At 40.2% G+C, this 10,665-nt stretch overlaps 1 protein-coding gene across 1 annotated transcript in view; it reads left to right on the top strand.

Annotated features, from left to right (window-relative positions):
* The first annotated feature begins 666 nt into the window (after positions 1-666).
* The window catches only part of NDUFS4 (NADH:ubiquinone oxidoreductase subunit S4), a 47,855-nt gene continuing 37,856 nt past the window's right edge, over positions 667-10,665 (top strand). The window contains exon 1 of the mRNA XM_058044269.1: positions 667-822. Within this exon, the coding sequence (XP_057900252.1) occupies positions 737-822 (86 nt within the window). The 5' untranslated portion in view covers positions 667-736. The remainder of the gene's footprint in view (positions 823-10,665) is intronic.

Below are 10,665 nucleotides of genomic sequence, written 5' to 3'. Positions count from 1 at the left end.
GAAAGAATGGGGCCAAAATTACCTGGTCCCACAGCTTCTGTGCCCAGGACGGAGGGCTCCAGGCACAGGGAACCAGCCAGCCCAGACACCTGCCCTCCCTGGGGCTTGTCCTGCCATCCATAGCCACAGAATCTGCAAGTTAAGGGTTGGAACAGATCTTAAAGATCATCTAGTCCCAATGCCCCTGCCATGGGGCAGGGAGACATCTCTGGTTCCATAGTCCAGGTTTCTGAAGGCTTTATATCCAACTCGGCTTTGAACACTGCAAGGATTAGGGAATCCACAATCTCCCTCGGCAACCTGTTCCAGTAACTCGCCACCCTCACAGTAAAGAATTTCCTTCTAATAGAGAACCTAAATTTCCTGTCTTTGAGCTTCTGCCCATAAAGAAGATGGTGTCACAACCAACGCTGCCAGAAAATGTTTCTGGGCCAAACATGTAACTGGGAAAAAGGAGGCCTGCACCCCAAACACCCGAGTGTCGCCTTCCCGGAGCTCCGGACATCACTTCTGCTTTCCCACCAGGCCAGCAGCGTACTTCCCTCCTGCCTCTCCCCGCCGAGCCCTTTCCCCACCGCTCCCCATCCCAGCCCCGTTCCCTGCCCGCCCTTCCCACCGCCTCTTCCCGCCGCCTCTTCCCGCCGCCTCGTTCCGCCCTCGCCTTCGCGTTTCCTGTCCGAGTGGAGGAGGTTTGGCCCTGCGGCGCCGCCGTCTCCCAGCGGCTGCGTTGAGCATCATGGCGGCGTCTCTCTCAATGTCAGCGGCGCTGAGGGGCCTCGTCGCCAGGAGCGGAGCGGCCGCGGTCCGCCCGCCGCCGCCCAGGTAACGGCACCGCGGGCTCCCCGCCGGCCGCCCGGGGGGCACCGCCGCACCCCGGCGCCCGCGGGGGCCCGAGGAGGCCGTCCCGGGCCTGTACCTCCGCCGCGGCCGCCCGGGGAGCTAGGTCGGGGGGGGGCCGCGTAGGCCTTGACGCGGGTGGGGGGCGGCCAGGCTAGCAGCAGGCGCGGGGCCGGGGCTTCCCTCGTGTCAGTCCGTGCGTGTCCTTGTCTGTCCCCGTGTGCCCGTGCGTGTCGTTGCCTGTTCCCGTCTGTCGGTGCGTGCCCTTGCCCGTCCTTGCTGTCTGCCTCGCCGTGACCGCCCGCCCGATGTCCTTGCCGTGCCCGGAGGTCGAGTTCTGCTCGTCACGGCCTCTCTGCTGGGGAGCGTCACCTCGCCAGCAGTCTTCCCAGAGATTTGCACCCCACTACATTCTTTTCTATCGTGTTGCATTTCCTCGCCATCCCTTTTCCGAAACAGTGTTACCTTTTTCATAGGCTGAATGTATCTGTTTTTTCGCCGATTTTCTAAAAATAATATTGGAAATGTCTTTATAATCTTAGGTGGCATTTTGTTATTTGTTTCTTTAATGCAGAGACCTGTGTTAGAAGTCCTGTACGTGACCCAACCACGAGTTGAAGATGCGTGCATGTTGTTACTGTTGTGCATCTCACAGGCCCAAGGCTTGTGTCAGTCTAGCCAGGACAAATAATGTAGCTCACTGCCTTTAGTTGTGTTTTGGAGGTTTTGCTCTTTGTGCTCCTTAAGTCTTTAGATATTAATAGATACAGGTTTGCTCTAGTAATTTAATTTTTTTTAATCTCTTGGGGTTTTTAAATATGTGTCTATAAATATGTGTCTGTGCCTATAGAAACACGCAGAGAAAACTATATGTACATGCAGAGCAAGAACTATAGATCTACTGTTTTTGCACGTTTTTATCCTCTGACTTTCCTATTAGATACTGCTGCCTTCTTCCTCCTAAAGTGGCACCTGTTTTATGGTGTTGAAGGTTAGTTGTCGGTCTCTTAAAAATGCTTTGAAATCTGTGGGTATGAATTAAGGAGTTGCTCTGCAGCAATCCAGAAACTTACTGTTCATGTTCAGCTGTTACCTTCTGCCCTTCTCCTCCTCTGGTATTGACAGAACGATTGCCTGTCCCATGTTGTGAATTGCATCAGTCAAGTAATTCCGGCTAAAAATAATTTTGTTTGTTGTAAAGTCTTACCATGCTATATTTCAAGTAATTATTTCAGAAAAAAAATAGTAGGATGTAGCAGGGCTGGGTATGAGAAGCGTATGGAAATGTGAGGTAGGTACACTTCAGTTGTGATTTCTTCTTTGAAACACTGAGTTAGATTCCTTGCTTGCCGCAGAGAGTGAAGCAAAATTAGTGTCCCTTAGCGTTTTCAGTAAGGGGGATGTTGAGGAGAGTGGCCTGAGTGGGACTGAAACTTATGCTTCACATTCTCTAGGATGGTGACCTGATCATAGGTGGGCAAGTTTCTTGAAGAAGAAGGAGGGCATTATGGGTTTCTCCCGAAGTTTTGTGCACAGTTTTGTAATCCCTGTTGTTAGAATGAGAAATTTTCCGTGGAATAAGGAAAAGACACTTCAGAATAAGATTGTTTTGGCAGTATGAGGGAATGTTTAGGACTGTCATTTATTGTATAAGTTTTGCAAAGTAATTATTCCCTGGTGAGGTAGGCACTGAAACTTAAATCTTTTTTCAATTACTGTTTGATATAAAATATCTTTATATGAAAAATATTTATATGAAATTTTATTCTTAACCAGCCTATGTAGTGTCTCTACTTGGGAGTGAGAATCAGCATACATAATTACAGAAAAGCATTTAGGGTTCTATGTTTTAAATTGAAAATGTCTTCCTACGGCTCATTGTGAGGTGATAAATCAGATAGAAGTAGACAGGAGAAAGTGTATCTCTTTCACTTTGTATTGCTTCTCATATGCAAGTGTTTGTCTTCCTTTGACACATACCCTATAATCTTTCATGCAGAGCATGTAATTCTTTGTATTTCATCAGAAACCTAAATAAATTTATGTATACAGATAGATGCCTCAAAATTTGCCATTGTACAAGTCTCATTTTTAGCTTTGGTGTCTCACATCTCCTGACCTCACAGAACTGAACATTTACCAAAGATCACTTAAGTTTATTTTCCAGCTGAAGTGATCGGCACCTATCCAAAAGACTACTTCTTGGAGAAGCCAGTAGTTTGCTGCATATCTTGCAATTGGATATATAAATCCTGTAATACTGGTTTCCTTTCAGAAAAGTATTTTGACAGATGCAATTTGGTACAAGGAGTCCCTTTGGAAGTATTTGTCCGTCTGATTTTTTAGGGGAGTAATCTCTGTCATTGTAAAACTGTACAAAGAGTGTGTCATAACCAGTGTGCTAGATGTGTATCTTTAAGTAAATACAGGTGTTACAATTACTAACAATAAAAATTATTGGTGTTCTTAGGAGATGACCTAAGAAGATTCTGGAACTGTCAACTGTGAGGGCATTTGAATGACTGTTATATCACTCCAGCCCTACACTTTTGTTTACTTAGATTCAGAGCAAAGTTTGACTGTTCGGTAAAACTTAATGCAAGTTTCATGTTACTTGCTTACATTAGGTTGTGAGAGTAATATATCTTATTGTTTGGACTGCAGGATTGAATTTTAAGCATTCAAGATGTATCTTTATTTGCAGTGCATTTTTCTGTAGATCTTTGCGTGTGAAACTTCTTATAGTGCTCCAGTTTTCAGAAGTTCAATTAAATTATAATGTGGTCACTTCCCAAGAGTTACAAGAGAGATTCTGTTCTGATTTCTGTTAGTGATATTTGGTTCTTAGAAATTTTATGACATCATCTAGCACAAATACTGCTTTTATTGGGACATACTTAGGCACTTTAATGTACACTTGCCCAAGCTGCCCAATGATTCTAAATTGGTACTGGCTTTTTCCACAATATGGACATAAGTGTTCAGTCTGAAATTAAGAGAACATGCAGCAACATTCCGCCTATCTTTATGAAATCCTGAGTGCTTGTTTTAAGTCACTTAAGCAGTAGTTACTGAGTCCCTAGATGATTGAGAAAGTAAAAGTGTCTCCTTTACCCAAAAACTGTTTTGAACCTTTCATGCTGTAAGATCTGTGAAGTTTTCAGGAGGCTTGAAATTATGTTGAACATGCTCTCACTAGTTTGACCTAAAAGATTGCCGTGTTTCCTTCCCTTAGAAATATGGACAGTTTTGAAGCTGGAAAAGAAAACGTCAAACAAATTCCTGCTGAACTGGGAATCAGATATTTGTTTCTAAGACCCTTCAGAGTGTTTTTTTGAGAAGCCCTTTCTGTCACAATATATTTGAGTCAGAATTAATTTCTGTTGCTATAGAAGAATGTTTTGTGTGTAGGTGTAGTATGGCCACATGCTCTCTGCATTTCATAATAATTTTTCATGTCACTTTTTAGTGGTTTTTTCAAAATGTGTTACCTTCCTCTTGTGATGCTATTGTAAAGACTCTGAGTATGACAGCAAAGGTTTTGCTGGTTCATCACTGTTAGGGGTTCAGGAGGGTGCCCATGCACAAAAAACTCAGGATGCAGTAGGAATTGCAAAGCAAGTCAATTTTGTTAGTCAATTTTGCATAAATACATACCAAGCCCTGAATGTTTGAGAAGCTGCCGAGTAGGAGGAGATGGAGCGTGGTGCTCAGTCAGGGCGGGTGGGTGGACTGTGCACCTTCAGGACATCCCCTGGATGAAAACGGCATGCATCATGTCCACCCCAGAACCACCCCTTGTATCACCTCCTCAGGAGTGGCCAGTTCCAGCATCATCTCATGCAGGGCCAGCGCATGAGAGGAGATCATAACAGCCCATGTTCACACCTCCATGCCAACAACAGTTTTATTGTGTGTTATCCCCATTTCTCGGGATGAATCCCACCAAGTGACTGATACACAGTTTCATTACTGAAGGTTAGTCTTACCAACTAATCATGACGTCTTTTACATTATCCTGTCTTCCCGTACCACAGCAGACAAATATGTCAGGCCTTAGACTTGTCTTCTGTCTCTGACACAATCATAAATGGATATCTGAGGTTATGAAAGTAAAGAATTATGGACACTTGTGTAGTACGAAGCCTATTATTCAATAATTTTCAAAAAAACTGAGGAAATCAGGGATGCCATTTATATCTCAGTTTTCAGTTACTGTCTTTATAAGCAGTCTTCCCCCTCAGGAAAAATAGGGAGTAGCCATTTTTGTGGCAAAATAAAGGACTTCTAAAACAGAAAAAAACTCCTGTCTTAATTTTTTATCCTGTCCTTCCATGAAAAATAGAGAAAATGCTTACTAACTTAAAAAAAATAATAGTTCTGCAAGATAATAGCTTACTCTCTTGTGTTATTGTTTGGTTCTTCTTCTTTAATGAAATAATATTGACATTTTTCTTGCATCTCAGTACCAAAGCACACGTTAAAATACGGCTTAGTAGACTTTGCGGAGCTAGGTGTGGGTAGAGACCAGCAGAGAGCCGTTTAAAGATGTACAAAGCCCTGACTGGCTAACAGAAACACTATTTCACCAGTGTTAGTGGTAGCCAGTGTGAAGTTTCTGTCAAGTCTGGAATAAGCAGCATGTTGCAGAAGTTGTATTATTTATTATTTCATCCATCTGTAATACATGTCTGCTGCTTCCTTTATACCACAAAGTATATAAAAGTATGTGTGGTGTTGTCAGGCTCAGACACATCAGAAGCTTTGGTTTTCATTAATAAAAAACATAGTTCTGTATCATTTATCATTGTTAAAATTACTTGCAGTGACTGATATGATCTACATAGAGAACCTGGAATAAAATTTAAAAACCAGGAGAAAAAGTAGTCTTTTTGCAGTCTTGCCTTAGCTGTATAAGAGATGTTTATAGATCGTTTCATTTTGGTTATTTACCAGGAAAAAAAGATGTATTTGGCTTTTAAAATATGTATTTGGCTAGAATTTTACAATTTTATCTTAAGTATGTATTTTGGTTGTAATGTGTATCAGAGCAAGTACAGTGAGTCTCAGTATCCTACTGAGATTCTTAATAGCACTGGAGTAAACTGAAATCTGGAATAAAATTCCCGCAGATTTTTTTTTTTTTTGCTTGTGAGATTGTGATGACATGGAGCATTGGAGAAGACTCAAGGTGAAAGATATGGAGAGACAAATAGACATAGACAAGGGGAGAAAAATGTGAAATCCACTACAGATCATACACATAATGAGCATGAGTTTAAAAACAAAACTCCAAGGCATCAGTGAGTGTTGTCTGGTCTTGCAGACACCCTGAAGCCATAGTTTGGGAGTAGGTATTTCATGTATCTGAAGTGTGTAATTCCTTTAAAAACTACTCCTTTTGACTCTTGTCCACACTGTTCAGATAGTGATTGTGTGGTTAAGAGAGGGTCTAGGAGCCGAGTCTTGCCTGTTCACTGTGACTGAAAGCAATATCAATTGTTATTTATTATAGTCACCGGTCCTTTGACAATGGCTTGTGTCTGGCTCTCGTGAAGGACAGCCCTCTTTCCACAACCATTTTGCATGCTTTGACGAAGAGAGGGGGAAATTTCTGATAAGGAGGATGACTTCAGTCCCTTTGCAGTATTTTATGTAGTATCTCAAAGCTGCTAATCCATCAGTACTTGAGCAGTTGCAACAGAATAATTTACTCAGGTCTGTCGTGTTCATGGGTTTGCACCATTATGGTGAACCAGAAGGGTGTCTTAGATTTCCTGCTTTTGCCTTCTCTGTTTGATTTTTTTGGAAGTAGGGTGTAGGAGTGCTCCTTGTTTCTTTTGGAGTGGAAAGAGTAAGCTTTGGAAGGCCCCCATGGAGTAATGAAGATGTTGGATTTAATGAAGCATGGGAGCAGTGGAACGGTGCTGTCAATGTGAACAATTCCATCACAGTGAAAAAGTGAAAAATACCATGTATTGTGTAGTTTGGTGGTTAGCTCACATTCATCTCATTTGAGTTCTTAAAGTGTCTGGGATTCCTGCAATGTTTGTGAAGGTTTGCATATTTTCAGTATTCGTCTGGAGGAGGAAGAGGACAGTTAGGAAGATGCGCAAGTAAGAGGGGCAGATAGGAAAAAAAGTTTGGGAGAGCCAAAGTTTGAGAAGGGGAAAAGGAGGAGATGTGTTGTTCTGGAAATGGCTGTTTTTCTAATGTACTTATGGAGAAGTAAGTAGAACTTGCGTCATGACAGCAAAATGTTCCTGATAAGGCTTCTTAGATTGTTCTTTCTTATTGATCATATGACTTGGGTGACTTGTATTAATTACATTCAGTTCCTTCAGTTTTGGAATTGGAAACCCAGAGGGGAGGAATAACATTTTTCAGAGAGTAAAGGTTAAACAGAGACAAACAGACAGATGTGTAAGTTATATTTTGTTGAAAGCTAATTAGTAAATAAGCAATGCTCTTCCTTCTCCACTAAAACAAGTGAATGCTCTTCTAATCAGTTTTGTGGCAACTAACTATTGTGGGATCAGAACTGTAGCTTGCTTACATAAAGTCTGGCATACTTTTTTAAAAGTGTTGTTACACGTGATAATAACTTCTTTCAAAAATTTACTGATTTGAGAACCTAATAATCTTCTCTCTACTTAAAATATTTGAAGTGGAGTAGAGATAGAATTTAACCCTCAAAACTGCACCAAAACAACAAACAAACAAACAAACAAACCCTCAAAAAAGCTTTGTAGGGTCGAGATGAAATTTGTTGGCAGTAGTATATTAAAACAGAAGGACGTAATACTTTCCTTCAGGGGCTAGACAATTTAAAATAGAATCTAACACTGCATTTGAAAAATGACCCTTTATTTTCAAGAAAATCCCTCAAACATTCTTACAGAAAAGACTTTCATGTTGGTATATCCTAATACCAAATATTTGATATCTCAGAGTCTGAGAAATGTAATTGTAGAACTTGTTGCACTAAGTTGAACCACATTTTTTGTCAAATAAATTAGTCAGTAGTAAGATTATGAAATACCAGATGGATACATGGGGAAGGGGAATAATTATGCCAACTGTCAATGGACAGTGTTTCAAATCTGTGTTACCAAAATAATAAAATTTGCTTTATTGATGTAGGCTTAATATAACATGTTCAACAGATTTAACTCACAGTGGAAAAATACGGCTATTTGGATTTTAAAAATTGCCTTGATTTTGCCTTACTATAGGTTTGAGCATTTTGACTCAATTGACCTTATTATTGTCCATCTTAGATGAAATTGACTGTTTTAAGAGACTGAAATGCTGAGAGTTTTGTAGTTAGCAGGGAAGCGTGAACCTACTCGCAACTAGTTTAAAAAGAACCCCAAATTTAACAACTCCTATTTCATACTAATAATTTTGGTAAATTTATATGATCCTTTATAGCTAAATGTTTTATATGTTTTACCCATGTGTAGGTTTTCATTCTTATGATAGTACAGTGGATTTTGCTATGTTTTTAAAATTCTTTTGGAAGCATTTGATTCTGACCATGTTAAAAAATATACCTCTGAAGTATCTTAAGATTGCATCCTTTTTTGTTTCTAAATAAAGAAATCTCTAAACTAGCAGGAGATAAGCTGAAGAGTTAACATTTTCTTCTTTATAATGTGTGTTTTCATATTTCCTAAGAAATTAATGGTATTATTTCTGTCTGAGTTTCAAAGGGCAGTTGTTCTCTCCTGGCAGTGTAATAGTATGTTTAGGTACTATTTGCTTAGCTCTTTCTGGCTGCAGTAGTTTGTGTCTGAATCTTCATTTGACCTATGATGGATGTTGAAGAAGTAAAGTAACTTTTGACTCAACAAGAGGGTCTGTAGGCAGCTCCAGAATGTGTGTGGGCAAACAGTTCTTGCAGCTGCCTATTACTGGGACCTTAACATGAAAGAGTTCATAAACAAGTCTGGTTCCTTTTTTTAAAGTCAGAATTTATGTATTTGATACAAATATTTTTAGACCTTTTATAAATGTTTATTTTATATGTGAACACCTCTGACATTGTCATTTGTGATCAGTTGAAGTAATCTTCTGCTAAATGTTAATGAAGTAATCCGCTAAGTGTTAGGGATGCTATTTATATTGAAATCCAAACTAAACTTCTGTTGCAGATGAGAGCTGTTGAGTTCTTCATATTTTTTTATAGATTTCAGTAAGTTTTAAGCTAAGATTTTTATGGATATTGCATTTTCAGAAGTTACAATGTACCATCTTTTTGCTGCATTTCAAATGAAGGAAAAAGGCAGAAAGCTCTTCATGCAGTAGCTTTGACCGTTCTGTCACATATTCAAGGAGTATTTGCATCTACTGTGGTAAGTTATTGGAAGGAAAATTCTGCAAGAGTGGTATATTTTCATATGCCAGTGTTCGTGCCTACCAGAGAAAGAGACAAATAATCTGCATGTTATTTGATCTGAAATTCAAGAATGAGGTTTGCTTCGAAAGCACCAGTGTTGCCTTAAGGCTTTATAAAAGCGTGAGTAATATCAGTACTTGCAGTCTCCTTTTAGAGAGTGAGCTAACAGCTGATTAGATAGTAAGAATATGAAAAGTAAGAAAGAATTGTACCAGTGGAGGAGGAGGGGATCAGTGCATGAGGATTGGTGCACAAGTGAACACACAAATAGGGTAGCTGATGAGGTTATTTTTATTCTCAAAGGTGAGTTCTCAAAAATGCTTCTGAAGTGTGCTTACATTAATAAATAATGACAGATGGAAATAAAATTAAATCAGATAATTATGGAAAAACAGAACAGTCAAGCTTTCTTTGAATGTAAACTTCATTTATGTAGCTTGGTCGTTTCATTATATTTCTCTTAAAGTGCCCAATAAATTGTCCATCAGTTTAAAGAATTATTGTTCCAAGATTGCAGATGCTGATGCAATATGCAAAAGAAGGAAGGGTATTTTTTTTCCTAGCTAGTGCCATTGTTGCTTGCACTTGTGTGTAGAATAGGAGTTAAAGTTTTGGTGTGATAATTTGTTTTTCAAAACTCCTGTGGGAGACACATAGGTTGCTTACACTGCAGCCAGCTGTTTGTTTTCATCTCAGATGTGTATTGTAGAAGGCAGTACCCACAACTAAAAGCTTGTGTGGTTAGTATAATTTTAAAACAAGGTAAGATTTAAAATCAGTCATTATATAGAGACTGCATAAAAATTAAGTCCTTTGCTTTGGTTGCAATATGAGGCTGAAAACCAAGTGCAGATTAATTGCATAGACTGGAAAAAACAGCATTATATTTTATTTGATAGGAATTAATGACAAGCAAAGTGTCGAGGAGCATCAAAGGCTGTCTACTCCAGAGGGTAAGGCAAGCTGGAAAGTGAGGGTGACCCCAGCAGGGACAGTGCTCTTACTGACCAGGGCAAGAGCCAGAACCAGGGCTGGAGGTGGGTGCACCTAATGATGCCACTTCAGCAAGGGCTGAAGACCCAAAGTTGATCTTTTAAATAGAGCTCCAGGGCCATAGGCAGGGGCTGTTCGTGGAGGTCCTGTGTGAGGCTGGTCATGGCCATTAAGACCTGCTGGTGCCCTTCGTGTCCTGATGCGTGGTCTGAGAGAGTTTGTCTTCAGACTGTCGATGTTAGAGCACTTGAAAACTCAGACTATGTTCTTGCACCTATGGTGGCACCATTGGTGTATCTTCTCTGAATATAACTCAGTAGTCAAAAATTTATTGAAGTATCATGAGATTTTTCTCCTCAGAGCTGTATAAGAACCATGTGGGCTTGACAGATCAAGTGGTGTGACTAAGGTGTATGACATGGAGTGTAGCTGAG

This window comes from Melospiza georgiana, chromosome Z (assembly GCF_028018845.1).
Source record: "Melospiza georgiana isolate bMelGeo1 chromosome Z, bMelGeo1.pri, whole genome shotgun sequence".
In the NCBI taxonomy this organism is placed as follows: domain Eukaryota; kingdom Metazoa; phylum Chordata; class Aves; order Passeriformes; family Passerellidae; genus Melospiza; species Melospiza georgiana.
The sequence above is the reverse complement of the archived record's forward strand: the minus strand, read 5'-3'. Positions and strand labels throughout refer to the sequence as shown.